General features: G+C 55.3%; 7 protein-coding genes across 7 annotated transcripts; 5 read left to right on the forward strand and 2 right to left on the reverse strand.

Annotated features, from left to right (window-relative positions):
- The first annotated feature begins 163 nt into the window (after nucleotides 1–163).
- BO95DRAFT_188465 (uncharacterized protein) lies at nucleotides 164–2,112 on the forward strand. The gene is made up of 2 exons (XM_025580923.1): nucleotides 164–537; nucleotides 691–2,112. The coding sequence occupies exons 1-2, from the start codon at nucleotides 381–383 to the stop codon at nucleotides 1,935–1,937; spliced, it is 1,404 nt and encodes a 467-aa protein (XP_025440710.1). The 5' UTR covers nucleotides 164–380; the 3' UTR covers nucleotides 1,938–2,112.
- Nucleotides 2,113–2,491: 379 nt separating this feature from the next.
- Nucleotides 2,492–4,891, reverse strand: BO95DRAFT_188493 (cytochrome P450). Its single transcript, XM_025580924.1, has 5 exons — nucleotides 4,366–4,891; nucleotides 4,161–4,311; nucleotides 3,660–4,111; nucleotides 3,352–3,595; nucleotides 2,492–3,250 (listed from the first exon to the last, which is right to left on the reverse strand). Exons 1-5 carry the CDS (start codon nucleotides 4,411–4,413, stop codon nucleotides 2,517–2,519), a joined length of 1,629 nt encoding a protein of 542 aa, XP_025440711.1. The 5' UTR covers nucleotides 4,414–4,891; the 3' UTR covers nucleotides 2,492–2,516.
- A 479-nt stretch (nucleotides 4,892–5,370) lies between these two features.
- Nucleotides 5,371–6,888, forward strand: BO95DRAFT_367016 (uncharacterized protein; the record flags this gene model as incomplete). The annotated part of the gene is made up of 3 exons (XM_025582773.1): nucleotides 5,371–5,755; nucleotides 5,812–5,920; nucleotides 5,991–6,888. The coding sequence occupies 3 exons, from the start codon at nucleotides 5,371–5,373 to the stop codon at nucleotides 6,886–6,888; spliced, it is 1,392 nt and encodes a 463-aa protein (XP_025440712.1).
- Nucleotides 6,889–7,111: 223 nt separating this feature from the next.
- BO95DRAFT_417298 (chaperonin-containing T-complex subunit CCT4) lies at nucleotides 7,112–9,233 on the reverse strand. Its single transcript, XM_025584409.1, has 7 exons — nucleotides 9,102–9,233; nucleotides 8,995–9,046; nucleotides 8,920–8,942; nucleotides 8,837–8,866; nucleotides 8,756–8,785; nucleotides 8,130–8,702; nucleotides 7,112–8,075 (listed from the first exon to the last, which is right to left on the reverse strand). The coding sequence occupies exons 1-7, from the start codon at nucleotides 9,147–9,149 to the stop codon at nucleotides 7,221–7,223; spliced, it is 1,611 nt and encodes a 536-aa protein (XP_025440713.1). The 5' UTR covers nucleotides 9,150–9,233; the 3' UTR covers nucleotides 7,112–7,220.
- Nucleotides 9,234–9,350: 117 nt separating this feature from the next.
- rpt1 (proteasome regulatory particle base subunit RPT1) lies at nucleotides 9,351–11,015 on the forward strand (the record flags this gene model as incomplete). Its single annotated transcript, XM_025584410.1, has 4 exons — nucleotides 9,351–9,625; nucleotides 9,688–9,802; nucleotides 9,854–10,083; nucleotides 10,136–11,015. The coding sequence occupies exons 1-4, from the start codon at nucleotides 9,531–9,533 to the stop codon at nucleotides 11,013–11,015; spliced, it is 1,320 nt and encodes a 439-aa protein (XP_025440714.1). The 5' UTR covers nucleotides 9,351–9,530.
- Nucleotides 11,016–11,687: 672 nt separating this feature from the next.
- Nucleotides 11,688–14,013, forward strand: BO95DRAFT_515857 (succinate dehydrogenase [ubiquinone] flavoprotein subunit; the record flags this gene model as incomplete). Its single annotated transcript, XM_025591778.1, has 6 exons — nucleotides 11,688–11,729; nucleotides 11,834–11,888; nucleotides 11,951–12,024; nucleotides 12,076–12,239; nucleotides 12,293–13,681; nucleotides 13,733–14,013. 6 exons carry the CDS (start codon nucleotides 11,688–11,690, stop codon nucleotides 13,950–13,952), a joined length of 1,944 nt encoding a protein of 647 aa, XP_025440715.1. The 3' UTR covers nucleotides 13,953–14,013.
- A 474-nt stretch (nucleotides 14,014–14,487) lies between these two features.
- Nucleotides 14,488–15,267, forward strand: BO95DRAFT_465321 (uncharacterized protein; the record flags this gene model as incomplete). Its single annotated transcript, XM_025589134.1, has 3 exons — nucleotides 14,488–14,543; nucleotides 14,621–15,143; nucleotides 15,223–15,267. The coding sequence occupies 3 exons, from the start codon at nucleotides 14,488–14,490 to the stop codon at nucleotides 15,265–15,267; spliced, it is 624 nt and encodes a 207-aa protein (XP_025440716.1).
- Nucleotides 15,268–15,389: the final 122 nt, after the last annotated feature.

The raw sequence follows: 15,389 nt of genomic DNA on the forward strand, positions 1-15,389 counted from the left end.
GGGACTGACCGCTCCCTCTCATCGCTGTCCATCACTGGTCGGTCCGCCTGCCGTCCCCGTGGCCTGAGGATCACCCGTGGATCTCGCTTCCAGTCAATCCATCCCTCCATCCCATCCCATCCCATCCCATCCCATCATCCCTCTCCTCTTTCTCCTCTTTCCTCCTGTTAAATCATTATCTCCTTAGCTCTTCTTCTCAACCCCTCACTCTTTCTTTCTCTTCCTTTTCTCTTTCCTTATTTCTCACACCCTCCCCTCCTTCCTCCTTTTCTTTTTTCTTCTTCCATATATCCGGATTCAACTTGCCTCTGGCAGCCGGTCTGGACCTTGTCTGGTTCCTCGCTACTGCCCCTCCTTTTCTCCCTATTACATCTTCCATCATGCAACCAAATCACTATGACTTGCTGGGTCAGGTGCAACATGAAGACCCTCGATTACCCGGTCGACTGACGCGAGACCTTCATCAGTCGGCGCGCGATCATCTACTTCCTCATCAGTCACGTTCTCCCGCTGCCCGCGACCCCACGAGATCAGAAGGTACGTCATCGCCTCACGGCCTCCCCCAGATATCTACTCTGCCCCTGCATACTCGGCAAAGACCTTGGTATCCCTAGGTTCAACTTCAGTTTGCGCCACTTAGATGTATATTCGGTATTATCATTATCATGTACTCACTTCGTTACTATATAGATTCCTGGATCGAGGTCTCGTCTCAGCCGTCATCCTCATCCCTCTCCTCCGCAGGCACCAACGACGATATCATCACAACCGGTCTCCGTGTCCAGCAGCAAGATCCCGGTCGGTATCATCGAAGTCGACGACGACGGCTACAACAACTTGCAGCCATCACCACAGCTCAAGTAGACTACTCATCCCGCGAACACAGTAGCAGTCAAGATGAATATGAGGAAAGCGAGAGTGAATCCGATCAAGTGCTCAGCAGCTCTGAAGATATGACTCGTCCACCCGAGAGACCGCACCCATTTCTGGTACCCACAGGCCCATCCCCGCTGCCGTCCGATGTCCCTACAGACGAAGATGACGACGATAACTCCACCGCGCTAGGCATGCGCATCAGCTCATCTCCATTTGTTCCTCAGCCAAATGTCTTTTCTCATCCGCCGGCATCCCAGGACCCGTCATGGACCAGGCCTATGGAAAGGCGGCACCAGGCGGAACCCAGTGAGGTGTCGAATTCCAGTCGACGGACGGCCATCAGGGCCCGGCGGAACTCACAAGCCAGCATCCGCTCTGTGCGCAGGTCATCCTACCAGCACAGTCCATACAACATGATCTCTCCATCCCACCACGCCGATCACGATGCTGCTCTCCGGGCCAGTCTTTCCACATTACTTTCCTGCGCTGCGGCAGCTCGAGGCCTCCCCAAGTCAGATGCGCAGCCAGTCCAGCCAGGTCCCTCGCGAGCGCCGGCGCCGTCATCTTTCCGCCTGGTATCGGAATCGGTTGCGATGGGGGATATTTGCGAGGAAGAAATGGCAGGGGCGAATCCCACCGCAGCAGCAGCAGCAGCCCGGTCCCCTCGCTCAGGACTATCCCCTCCGCCATACTCTCCGCGGAGCGTTCCGCAAGCACCCCCACGAGCCAAAAGACGGCCAAGTCCATCCAAGGAGCGAAGTCATTCAGCCAAGAAGACTCGGCGAGGTAGCACCGTGGAAACCGTTCCCACAGCTAGCCCGACTGTCATGACGTGGGTGATCAGCGCGGGAGTTGTCGTGCTGTTCTCCGCCATCAGCTTCTCAGCGGGTTACGTACTGGGCCGCGAAGTAGGCCGACTGGAAGCTACCACTGGAATTGGAGCAATGGGCGACGGATCAGGAGGTAGAGTAGCCACCGGCTGCGGTCAAGAAGCAGTGCGGGGCAGTCTGAAACGACTCCGCTGGGGAACAGGAACCTCCGCCTCAGGCATCATTGCATAATCTACACGTGCACATTGGCAAATCTGAATATATGCTTCACGACGACGGACTATGGTAATATTTGGTTAATGGACGGTGGAATGCACACTTTTCTTTTTCTGTCTCCCTTGGGTTTGGTTCTCATCTCATCACGGTCTATATGTCGGAATGTACGGGTACGAGAGAAAAAGTTGCCCCAAGTTGGAATTCAGGTGTGGATGTTGTGATGACTTGAGGAGTTTTGGGTGTTATCGGATATCTTTCTATTGTTTATACCCCCCGCAAATTCCCTCTCTTGGATAATAACATGACTTATCTTATGAATGAACTATTAAACAAAGATAAAAGAGGAAGGACGAAAAGATGCTAGATGGAAGAAGATAACCCAGCCATCCGGCCATCGATAAGAGTAAGGAAGATCAGTTCCATATCCAGCCACGCTGAATCTTCACCGTTCTTGACAACTATACAACCGGAAAGACGATTAAGAATATATGAGAACACGGACACAGAACTCCAAATCGATCCTCCGAACACCCAAGCTGGTTGAAAAACCGATAAAAACCATGATATACACTCTAGTTTATGTATCGACTCCGGTCAAAAGAGATCCTCCCGCCTCCGAAACTGCGCCACCGGCCCTTCCACGGCCGCCACCACCCACCCCATCATCTCATACTCGGAATCCGTCTTGCCGTGATTCGGCGAACAAGTCGAAGCCGGCGCAGCGGCCGCCGCTAACCGAACATCGTACCGCCAGAGCAACCGCGCCACGGCGAGATGGAGTTCCGTGTAGGCCAGACGCCAGCCGACGCAGGAGCGGGCCCCGTAGCTGAAGGGGCAGAAGGCCTGACAGGCCTGGGTTTGTTTGGTGGTCGTCGCGGCGGATGTTCCCTGCTGCTGGTGTTGCTCCGCGGCTAAAGGACCAGAAACTCCCGGGGACTTGTTGTTGTTGTTGTTGCTGCTGTAGGAGGGATCCAGCCACCGCTCCGGCCGGAACTCATCCGGACGGTCGAAGTAGGCCTCGTTGCGGTGGAGAGTGTAGATCGGGGCGCCGACGACGGTGCCGGCGGGGATGAAGTCGCCGTCGATATAGATGCCGCCGGGGCAGACGGCGCGCGGGGGCGCGTTGGGCACGGACGGGGCCAGGCGCATGGCTTCGTTGACGCAGGCGTGCAGGTACGGGCTGGTGGTCGGGGAGGCGGAGTCGAAGCGGATGCTGGTCTCGGTGGGGAAGGTCGAGCGGAGTTCCGTGGTCAGATGTTTTAGACTGGTGGGGTGATGGAGGAGGTAGTAGATTGTTGCGCTGAGGGCGTTGGAGGTCGTGTCGGAGCCTTTGGGTTCGGGTCAGATTGGGTTGGTTTCTGGGGTTATGGGGGGTTTCGGGGGGGATGATGAGGGGTTTTAGGGCTTTGGGAGGAGGGTGTTTCTGTACCTGCTACCAGTAACAGCATGGATTCAACCCAGAGATCTTTCTGAGTGAAGTTCCGGCCGGTCTTCGGGTCCGTGGCGTTCATCATCGTGCTGAAGATGTCCTTCTCGATGTTCTTGTTGCCTAGTTTGGCGCGGGCTTCGCCGCGTTCGCGGATCCAGCTGCCCGCACGGAGGATGGCTTTGTACTGAGAGGCGAGGAGGAAGTGGTCGAGCTTCATTTGGATGAATCTGGGCTGGATGAGGCTCTTTTTTTGCGAAGGGTGATTAGTATTGCTTCTTTGTTGCTTGTTTGTCGTTGCTGCTACTCACCATCATGCCTCGTTGGCTGATCTTGCGGAATACGGAGGGAAACCATCGCATGTCTTCCACCTGCAGCAGGTTGAGATCCTCCCCGTAGCAGAGGTCAGCAATGATGTCGAAGGTCATCCAGGTGCACGCCTGCGCGACATCCTTGGGCGGACCCCATCCCCGCAAGGCCTCGGAATCCGAGCCCAGCAGCGAAACAAAGTCCGTGACGTTGTCCAGGATGCGCTCCTCCATCTGCTTCAGGTTCTGCTCGGAAAATACCTGGGCCATGATCCGTCGCTTGAAGCCGTGCAACCCCTTGTCTATGGCAACTAAGCTATTCGGACAGCGACGACTGAGGCCCAGCGCAGCATATCCGTCTGTCTTGCGAACGTTGGCCCGGACGCCATAGATCTCAGTCATAGCCGTGGCCGAGTTGAAGCTGAGGGTTGACGGTCCATAGCGGACGACCTTCCCTGTGAAAAAGTTAGCTTTCGGCCAGACACGTCAGGCGAACAGGCTCACCATATCTTGCATGCCATTGTTGTACTTGCTTGTGTAGGTCGCCTCGCCAGGCATAATATAGCACATACCAGTCTGTCAAGATAGCTAGTCGGGGACCGGGGTATCTGGATAGAGGATGGAGGAAGAGCCGGTATAATGCCAAAGCACAACCCTGAGCTGGTTAGCTTGTGTTTGTTGAGCTGCGGCGGGCTTGAAAGTGACGCACGTAGACAAGACATGTCACAGTCGCAGCTGCAAATAGATGTAAGCTCATCCTGAATTTGTCTCTCTTGTTCTCTTGGCTGATGGATGTCCTGGTTCGTTCAATCCTGGGGTCGATGGCGGTGCGGACAAACTATTATTCTACAACAGCGGCACTCCACGAGAAGAGAACTGATTTATCCCCTCGCACTGACCCAATGACGGTGCAGGACATGATGCAGTTGACATGGCGTTTGGTGACCCGTGTATGTGGGTTCGGCCAGATATATTGAGTCAGTGTGGAAGTCTCTTGTCTTCCATCGCTGCAATGATCTGCGTGGAAGGGAGGTTCGAGATCCGCCGAAGAGCCCCACGCATAAGATCCGGCTCTTTCTCTCTTTGATGATAAGGTAAATACACCCCTCATTTGTTCAAGGTCGGATCGAAAAGACCCTTCGTCATGCGCTGTGGAGTCGATGGATCACCAGCGGCCATTGTCCGTGACGGGTTAGCAAGCGTCTCCTTTGCGTCACATCTCGGCCACGACCAGACAACTATTGTGAATAAGTGATATGCAATTATCCTGCACTCATTGCCTCTTCCACGGAAGAGAAATCCATGTTGTCTAATTGTTCCCAGCGTGTCAGTGCTGCAAGATGGGTGTAGTGTATCAAGTCAAGTGCGGTGGAAACTGACTCGATCGCCAAGATGATCGGCGCGGACAGATCTCTGGATGAGTTCGCAATGAGATCAATTGGATCCACGAGATGATCGGCGCCACGCAATTACTGCTTTAAGCAATTGTTTGCTCCTGATGTGTGTCTTTTTGTGAGATCATTTCTTCCACTCTCGATGCTGACAATCGCCACGGTGGACCGGTCATGAGCCGTGTCTTAGGCTATGCCACGCAATGCGCCTGCACTTTCCACAACAAAAGTCTGTAGAAAGCAAGACTCCCAGATGATAGAGTCTCGCTACGAACGCACAATATTGAAATTCTCCCTGTGACTCAGTAGTCCAGCATCTCGAGATGGCGTTCCCCTATACCGTGACGGAACATGTTATCGATAGTCAATATATCCGAGAGTATCCCCGGGCCACGACCACGCAGGATGCCCCTCTGAAGCTTTGCGTGAAGAAGTATACGCCCATCGATAACCCCCATCCCGAGCCGGGCGATGTCACTATCGTTGCTGCACATGGCACGGCGTTCGCAAAGGTAGGTGGAAAGAACCATAGCCAGCCAGCCTTACGCCTCGCACTCATCATCGCCCAGGAACTATACGAGCCGCTCTGGGAAGATCTCCACGCCAGAAGCAAGAAAGTGGGATTCCGAATTCGCGCGATCTGGATCGCTGATGGCGCCAACCAGGGTGCTAGCGGTATCCTCAATGAGAATCACTTGGGCAATGACCGTAAGCCCCAGCTCACGCCGCCCCCCTTCTGGAAGATTCAAAGCTAACAGCAACAGCATCATGGCTTGATCACAGCCGCGATCTTCTCTTGATGATCAACCAGTTTCGCGACCAGATGCCCCGACCCATCATGGGTCTCGGGCACAGTGTGGGTGCAGCTCAAATGTCGGTTACCCTCACTCCCTCCTCGATGAACGCGAGCCAGTGAGCAAGTGAAGTCACTGACTGTCCGCAGGATCTTTCTATCACTGATCCATCCCCGACTGTTCTCATCCCTCATGCTCGTCGAGCCATATTTCGTCGAGCGCACGCTTCAAGGGAGCGGCCCTCTTCTCCTCCGTCTGACCATCAACAAGCGAGATATCTGGCCTTCCCGTGCCGTCGCCGTAGACAAGTCACGCAAGGCCCTTCGATCCTGGGACCCGCGGGTGCTGGATCGCTGGGCTCGGTTTGCATACCGCGAACTCCCGTCAGCTGTATACCCACAGGAAGATGCGACACAATCATCATCGTCGTCGCCAGATGCAGGGCCGGCCGTGACCTTGGCAACGACCAAGTACCAAGAGGCGCTGATGTACACGCGGGCCAACCCTCGTCGATACAGAGAGCTGGGCTTGCCCGATGAGCTGAATCAGAAGCACGAGCACGAAGCGCCTAGTCCGCCGCACGACCCGCTACTCTTCCCCGACGTGCTGGGGGCGCTGGTGCCGGAGCAGAACTCCTACCGGCCGGAGCCGGTCCTGGCGGGGAGGTTGGTGCCGCACCTACGACCATCGGTCCTTTTCTTGAGTGGAGCTGAGAGTCCACTGTGCAAGCTGGGGATTCATGAGCGGATTGCCAAGAAGGTGGGGACTGGGTTCGGAGGGAGTGGTGGCATGGAGTATGGTCGAGTGAGGCATCACTTAGTTCCGAAGGCGGCACATACTCTGCCTTTGGAGAAAGTGACGGCTACGGCAGATGCTCTTGGGCCGTGGATTCAGCAGGAGGTACGGCGGTGGAAGGAGGATGAGCAGCGCATCGCACAGGGGTGGGATGAATTACCTGCAAGAGAGAAGTCAATGTATTCCAACGAGTGGAAGGAGATGATCGGTTCGGCGGCCAACCGAATCATCGAGAGACGGTCCAAGTTGTGATCACTACCTAGCTGGATCACATGGCAGCACTACCATGTTTATTGTAGCGATTTGATGAAGCTCAAGATAGGCAATATGGAGCGATTCCTTAGATTTCTGGTGGTTGTTGTTTGTCGATAGCTAGCTATCTACATGTGACTGGCTTGATGAAACGCGGGATCATGTGGCCGCGGCCGCATTATCGGCTACGCCGACATACATAACATGACATCGTCAGTCGCGAAGCATGCAAATTTGAAAATATGAACATCGTAGATTTTTGTTGGATTACTCGTCATAATACACCACTTTGGACCTATATTATTTCCATTTCTACTACCGCCTGTCCCCGTTTACCGCGACAAGGCAATGTCATCAATACGCATGATCATCTTCACCGTCTCGGCAGCCAGCTCAATTGCGCTGGTGCTTACCAAGAGGGGCTGAAGAATGTTCTCCTCGGTGATATCGTCCTTGACACCACCGCTGCGAATGCTGACTCCGGCATTGTGCTGGCCTTGAGCGTGGCGATGACGCAGGTCGGTGACCACCTTGATCGAGTTCAGACCGGCATTCTCGGCCAGGGTGGTGGGGATAACCTCCATGGCTTCGGCAAAAGCCTTCCAGCAGATAGCCTCGGTGCCAGTGAGCTCACGGGCACGCATGGCCAGAGAGTGGGCCACTTCGATCTCAGGGGCACCACCACCGGCAATGAGAGCACGCTTCTTCACCAGACAGCGGATGACACAGAGGGCATCGTGCAGAGAGCGCTCCGCCTCATCCAGGATGAGGTTGTTGGCGCCACGAGCCACGATGGAGACGGTCTGGTTGGCGGCGGTAGCAGGGGCCTTGATGCCAGTAATCTTCACGTACCGAGCACCAGACTGCTGAACCTCCTCGACAAGATCAGCAGTACCGAGCTTGTCCTCAGTGAAAGAGTCAACGTTGGCGACGGGCTTGCAACCCAAAGTCTTGCACAAGAACTCAACCTCATCACGCTCGATATCCTTGATGGCCAAGATTTTGAGGCGGGAAAGGAAGTGAAGGGAAAGGTCATTGACGGCGTCGCGGAGGATCGACTTCTGGATCAAAAGAACATTGCACTTCGTCTTCTGGATCTTCTTAACCATGTTGAGAAGGTATTGGCGCTCTTCCTTGAGGATCTTGTCCATCTGGCGGTAGTCGTTCACGACAATCTGGTTCTCCATCTGCGAGATAGCTGTCAGCACTCCCCATTAGTGCAGGTGTAAGGGGTCACGTACGTCAGGCTTGGGGGGGCTGAGCTGGAACTGAATAAGACCTATCCGGGCCTTCTCAATTCTGGTGGGACCACCGCTGCTCTTGATGACTTGCTGGTTCAGGACCAGACCGTCAACCATCTCACTGTCCTCAATTGTTCCGCCAACCTTTTTCACTATGCGAATGTTCCGGAGATCGACGTTCTCTGCCGTCTTGGGGTCGACGACCTTCAGAACGGAATCGACGGCCATGGGGCCGAGGAGGCCGGAGTGCTGAGACACAATCTTGGAGGAGAGAGAGGTGGAAGCCGCCTGGAGGAGAGTTGAGCGGTCTGTGAGGTTGATGGGCCGGGACATGTTGTGGAGAATCTCGACGGCGGCGGCGGCGGCTCTTTGGAAGGACTCCGAGATGACGGTGGGATGGATACCCTTAGCCAGCAGGCGCTCCGCAGCACCGAGCAAGCTTCCTGCAATGACGACAACCGATGTAGTTCCATCACCGGCTTCGACATCCTGAGCGGCACTGAGGTCGACCAGCATTCTGGCGGCGGGGTGCATGACGCTCATGTCCCTCAGCATTGTGTTTCCGTCGTTGGTCTAAGGAGGGGTTAGTGGGGGTGATCTGGGAGTATTCGAGGTAGTCTTCGTACGATAATGGTGTTTCCTTTGGGCGTTTGGATCTAAAGCTACATTAGCTTTTTGTCGTTGTGAATTGATTCCATCCTTCTTACCATCTTATCCATACCCCTGGGACCCAGAGACTGCATATCGTGTTAGCCCCTCATCTGTCAAATTCCGGTCAAGGCAAGCGTACAGTTCTGATGGCATCGGAGACAGCTATTCTTCCGTCAGCAATTGCGTTCAGGTAGTACCGACCAGAGATGCATACCTCTAGCAGCCAAAATGTTGGCTGTGCGAACGGCCATAGGCTTCTCCTTGTCCTGTTCGGCGATTAGAGAACGGTCCATAGGTATTTCTCTCCGCAAGAAGACGCACCTTGAAAGTCGTGTTGCCAGGGGCACCCTGGGAGGCTGTCGTCGCCATGATGAAGATAACTACGATATAAGCACCGTAGAGAAAAGAGATAGAGTCAAGTAAGAGGAGGGTGGAGCGAGGCGAGGGAGATCCAGAACCTGGAGGCGGCACTGGGAAATTCTGCGGTGTTGCGGTTTTGGGCGGTGTTGCTGCTGGGCTTGGCGGGCCACTAGCGTCAACAGCTCGAACCGCATTCAAGCTGAGCTCGACCACCACATCACTCTTACCATCCCCCGTTCAAGCTCCATCCTCCTCATTACATCCCTTTTTTCAACTCCGTCAACATCCGCTACTATCCTGTGTTCCTATACGCAAAATTAGGCCTCCGATTTAACCGCTCACACCCCTCCACGCTGTCCTGTCGCCTCGCCACCGGCTCACATCATCAGCATGCCTAGCGCTACGGGCCAGAACTGGGAGAAGTACCAGAAGAACTTCGCCGATGACGAAGAGCCGGAGAAGAAGATCACTCCTCTCACAGATGAGTAGGTGGACCGGATGCTACAACTTTGCCGACTTTCCCGTCTCGATGGCTAACTGGAACTAGGGATATCCAAGTACTAAAGACCTACGGCGCTGCTCCCTACGCCAACGCATTGAAGAAGCTCGAGAAACAGATCAAGGAGAGACAAGCAAGTGTGAACGAGAAGATTGGTGTTAAGGTATATTCCGGTTCGGCCTTTGACTGGAGTTGTCCTTGCTGACCTGCATAGGAATCCGATACCGGCCTTGCGCCTCCACATCTCTGGGATGTTGCTGCAGACCGACAACGTATGGCGGAGGAGCAGCCATTGCAGGTAGCTCGGTGCACGAAGATCATTCAGGATGAGAAGGATTCAGACAAGAGTAAATACGTCATCAACGTTAAACAGATCGCTAAATTCGTCGTCAACTTGGGAGAGCGCGTGAGTCCGACAGATATCGAGGAGGGCATGAGAGTTGGGTATGTTGCCGTGGTCTTTTTGCCGCCCCGTTCAGATCTAACCGTGATACAGTGTCGACCGCAACAAGTACCAGATTATGCTGCCTCTTCCCCCTAAGATCGACCCGAGTGTGACGATGATGACAGTCGAAGACAAGCCCGATGTGACGTACGGTGATGTTGGTGGATGCAAAGAACAGATTGAGAAGCTGCGGGAAGTCGTCGAAATGCCCCTACTTTCGCCGGAGCGCTTTGTCAACCTCGGTATCGACCCTCCTAAGGGTGCTCTGCTCTACGGACCTCCCGGTACGGGTAAGACGCTTTGCGCTCGAGCCGTGGCCAACCGGACGGACGCGACATTCATCCGTGTCATCGGTAGTGAGTTGGTACAGAAGTACGTTGGTGAGGGTGCACGGATGGTTCGAGAGCTGTTTGAGATGGCGCGGACTAAGAAAGCATGCATTATCTTCTTCGATGAGATCGACGCGGTCGGTGGTGCTCGTTTCGATGACGGAGCTGGTGGTGATAACGAGGTTCAGCGTACTATGCTGGAACTAATTACACAACTGGACGGATTCGATGCCCGTGGTAACATCAAGGTCATGTTCGCGACCAACCGGCCGTCAACTCTGGATCCTGCCCTGATGCGTCCGGGACGTATCGATCGTAAGATCGAGTTCTCCCTTCCGGATGTTGAGGGCCGCGCCAACATTCTGCGCATTCACGCCAAGAGCATGTCGGTCGAGCGTGACATCCGGTGGGAGTTGATCTCTCGTCTATGCCCGAACGCCACGGGTGCTGAGCTTCGGAGTGTCGCAACAGAGGCGGGCATGTTCGCCATTCGGGCGCGTCGGAAGGTGGCAACTGAGAAGGACTTCTTGGCTGCGGTGGACAAGGTGATCAAGGGCAACCTGAAGTTCAACTCGACGGCGACGTACATGCAGTATAATTAGACGACTCTTAGGTATTTGGATTACATTACAAACGCAATGGATGCGTATGATCATTAACTCGGTAGTCTGTTGTATGATGTCAATGTCAAGTTCTGGGTGATCCTGCCGGAGCGGCGGCAATCAGCAAGGGTTACAAGCTAGGTCAACTGCTTATATCTAGATCGGTAGTAGTAAGCTTAATTAGTTCCCGGTCTCAGTGCAGTGAGGAGAAACTCATGCCTGGAGCCAGGCTCGGCTCCTGCTCCAGCTCACTGCCTCAGGCTCATGCCGAAAGTACAGCAGAGAATCAGGCTGTCAACTGGCAGGAATCGGCCGTCTTGTTCCGGAAAGTCTCGCGCTTTGCCGGGTGAGAAGAGGGCCGGACCACGTGCTCAACAGATTTCGGCCAATGAACGCAGACTGACTGCCCGAGGTGATTACCACTCCACAAATGTTGATTGGCTTGTTCGGCCCCGGTCCTCCCCGTCGGCAAGTGCAAAATGCTTATGTCAGCCAGGCCTTCCTCGCTCTTCCAGCAGAACCGACGATCCAAAAGTGCAGCTCGCATGCAAACCACCAGCCTTGAACCCCGACTTTCTCTCCCCCAGTACTTGTGCTGTTGGATCCTCTCCCCATCTCCCCTCCTTTTCCGGATCTGTTAGAGAAGTGTCTCTTTTCTTCTAATCCGTCATCATGAGCTCCTTGAGCTGGCGGAGCCTGGCTCCCGCATCTAAGGTCTGTTCCCTATCCGATGTCTGTCCGACTCGACTCCAGATTTGGAGCGCGCGTTAGGACGCCACCCTCTCTCCAGGATCTTACTGACATGTATCCTTGCGCAGATTTCCCGCGCCTTGAGGGATCAGAGACGTCTCTTCTCCTCCTCCCGCCCTGCTGGTACGCATTGGAGTCGCATCGCCATCCCTTTCCGCCTCTCGCTAACTTCTCATCTCCGCTAGCCCGGATCTTTGGCAGCGGACCCCTGCGCGCCAAGGAGGCCAATGGCTACATCTCCGACAAGTACCCTGTCATTGTAAGGATAATCTATGGTTATACGTGATGATTGTGGTTCTAATCGTTGCAGGACCACGAGTACGATGCTGTCGTCGTCGGTGCCGGTGGCGCTGGTCTCCGTGCCGCTTTCGGTCTTGCCGAAGCTGGCTTCAACACTGCCTGTGTCTCCAAGCTCTTCCCTACGAGAAGTCACACTGTCGCCGCTCAGGGTGGTATCAACGCTGCCCTTGGAAAGTATGTTATGGAGGTTTCTCAGGTTCGCAACTCGGCTAACCTTCGGCCTGTAGCATGCACGAGGATGACTGGAGGTGGCACATGTACGACACCGTCAAGGGTTCCGACTGGCTTGGTGACCAGGATGCCATTCACTACATGACCAGAGAGGCTCCTGCTAGTGTTCGTGAGTTGGAGGGCTACGGTTGCCCCTTCTCCCGTACCGAGGATGGTCGTATCTACCAGCGTGCTTTCGGTGGTCAGTCCAAGGAGTTCGGCAAGGGTGGCCAGGCCTACCGTTGCTGTGCCGCCGCTGACCGTACCGGTCACGCCCTTCTCCACACTCTCTACGGACAGTCTCTCCGCCACAACACCAACTACTTCATCGAATACTTCGCCCTCGACCTTCTGATGGAGGATGGTGAGTGCCGTGGTATCATCGCCTACAACCAGGAGGACGGTACCCTCCACCGCTTCAAGGCTCACCACACCGTCCTGGCCACCGGTGGTTACGGACGTGCCTACTTCAGCTGCACTTCTGCCCACACCTGTACCGGTGACGGTATGGCCATGGTTGCCCGTGCCGGTCTCCCCAACCAGGATCTGGAGTTCGTCCAGTTCCACCCCACTGGTATCTACGGTGCCGGATGTCTGATCACTGAGGGTTCCCGTGGTGAGGGTGGTTACCTGCTCAACTCCGAGGGTGAGCGTTTCATGGAGCGTTACGCTCCCACTGCCAAGGATCTGGCCTCCCGTGACGTCGTCTCTCGTTCCATGACCCTCGAGATCCGTGAGGGCCGTGGTGTCGGTCCCGAGAAGGACCACATTTATCTCCAGCTCAGCCACTTGCCCGCCGAGCTCCTCCACGAGCGTCTGCCCGGTATCTCTGAGACCGCCTCCATTTTCGCCGGTGTCGATGTCACCAAGCAGCCCATCCCCGTCCTGCCCACCGTCCATTACAACATGGGTGGTATCCCCACCAAGTACACCGGTGAGGTTCTGACCGTTGACGAGAACGGCCAGGACAAGGTTGTCCCTGGTCTGTATGCTTGCGGTGAGGCCGCCTGTGTGTCCGTCCACGGTGCCAACCGTCTGGGTGCCAACTCTCTTCTCGACCTGGTCGTCTTCGGTCGTGCCGTCTCCCACCGTGTCCGCGACATCGCCACCCCTGGCAAGGCCCACCGTGAGCTGGCCTCCGATGCCGGTGCCGAGTCCATCAAGGACCTCGACTTTGCCCGCAACGCCGACGGCCCCAAGTCTACTTTCGAGATCCGCAACGCTATGCAGAAGACTATGCAGACTGATGTCAGCGTTTTCCGTACCCAGGAGAGTTTGGATGAGGGTGTTGAGAAGATCACTGCTGTCGACAAGTTGTACGACCAGGTTGGCACCAAGGATCGCAGCATGATCTGGAACTCCGACCTTGTCGAGACTCTTGAGCTCCGTAACCTGTTGACCTGCGCGTACGTATCCCTGGGATTTGTTCGGTATGATCATGGCTAACTCTGGAATAGTACTCAAACCGCCATTGCTGCTGCTAACCGCAAGGAGTCCCGTGGTGCCCACGCCCGTGAGGACTACCCCGACCGTGACGACGAGAACTGGATGAAGCACACTCTCACCTGGCAGAAGAAGCCCCACGGTGACGTCCAGCTGGGTTACCGTGCCGTTGAGCACAAGACCCTGGACGAGAACGAGTGCAAGCCTGTGCCTCCCTTCAAGCGTGTGTACTAAGCGCATCTGAGTCCCGGGGGGTTAGGGGGTGGTGAGAAGAGGGAAGTGAACGAAAAGAGCGAGGCGAAAATTCGACCGTGTCTATTTCCGTGTGTTTATATGTGTATATCCAAGGGTTTTTCCAGGCGATGAGTTTGGTGTACTCACGTGTGTTGTCTTTTATAGCCGTTGACTTTGCCATACAATGGAGTTTTCTTTGTGTTATTCCTGCCGAGTAACCTCAACCACCGTCAACCCGCGGTTTGTTTCGGGGTGTTTGGCTGGTGCCGTCCTACCAGTCATCCCATGAAACAAAGAAAGACCGCTGCACACTGCCACTTTTTAGGAGACGGTAGACCTCTTTTCATGCTGACTTCCCTGGAGATTCAGCCTCGCTCATTCTTTGCTGTCCGGCGATTCTACTCTTTGCTGCTCTTGGGCTAAGACTCGTTCAACTGCCAGCCGGACCGCGATTCACTAGCTTGTTCTTTCTTGTTCTTGTGTTCGCCAGCCGCTCTTTGAGACGAAATATAGCGCAGTGCAGGGAATCACCGCGATGGCCGCCCTCGCCGTCCGAGCTGCGAGTGATTCCTGTCCGGAGAATACCCAGTGGTATGTCTGTGCGAAGGGGGGTATAGTGGATGTTGCTCGGTCGATCCATGCACTGTGGGGGTTTGTGCGGATGATAGCAGCGGCAGCAGTACCAGCAGTAGCAGCAGTAGCAGCAGTAGTCGCAGTGATACCACAACCAGCAAGACATCCTCAACCTCGAAGAGCACTGCTCTCGAAGTCAAGACCAAGACCACCTCAACATCGACATCCAGCTCGACCATATCGACCATCACAATCCCAGCGGCCACGCACCCCGCGACTACCACTGCCAATACAACAACCCCAACCCCAGACCAAACCACCATCCACCCAACAACCACACCCACAACAACAACAAAAACAACAACAACCACACACCACCAACCCAACAGAATCAACCAAGCCCTCATCGCCGGCGTCGTGGGCGGCATCCTCGCCCTCCTCATCCTCGCCGCCCTGGTGCTGTACTCGATCTACCGGGCCCGAAAACGCCGGCGGGGCCAGTTCCGGCTCCTGCACTGGCGCCACCCTGGGACTTTGGGGTCTGGGTCGCCGTCGAAGGAGGACCAGTTGTTCGGTGAGGAGGAGAGTGGGACGAAGATGGTCGAGACGAAAGGTAAGGTAGTCCCGTCGCCTCGCCTCGCCCCTGCTTATAATGAGTTAGGGCTCGGATGAAGAGCAAGTAGCTAACGCAGCACAGACTCGCACCTACAGGCGCAAGCGCAGCCGCCTCGGATTACGATAACAGTGCCAGCAGCAGTAGCATCAGCACCACCAGCACTACCAGCAACCCTCAAGACCCCCACCCCAAACCGAACCCAAGCCCGAACTCCAACCTTACCTCCTCCTCCTCCTCCTCCTCCTCCT

Source organism: Aspergillus brunneoviolaceus (assembly GCF_003184695.1).
Source record: "Aspergillus brunneoviolaceus CBS 621.78 unplaced genomic scaffold BO95scaffold_47, whole genome shotgun sequence".
NCBI lineage: Eukaryota > Fungi > Ascomycota > Eurotiomycetes > Eurotiales > Aspergillaceae > Aspergillus > Aspergillus brunneoviolaceus.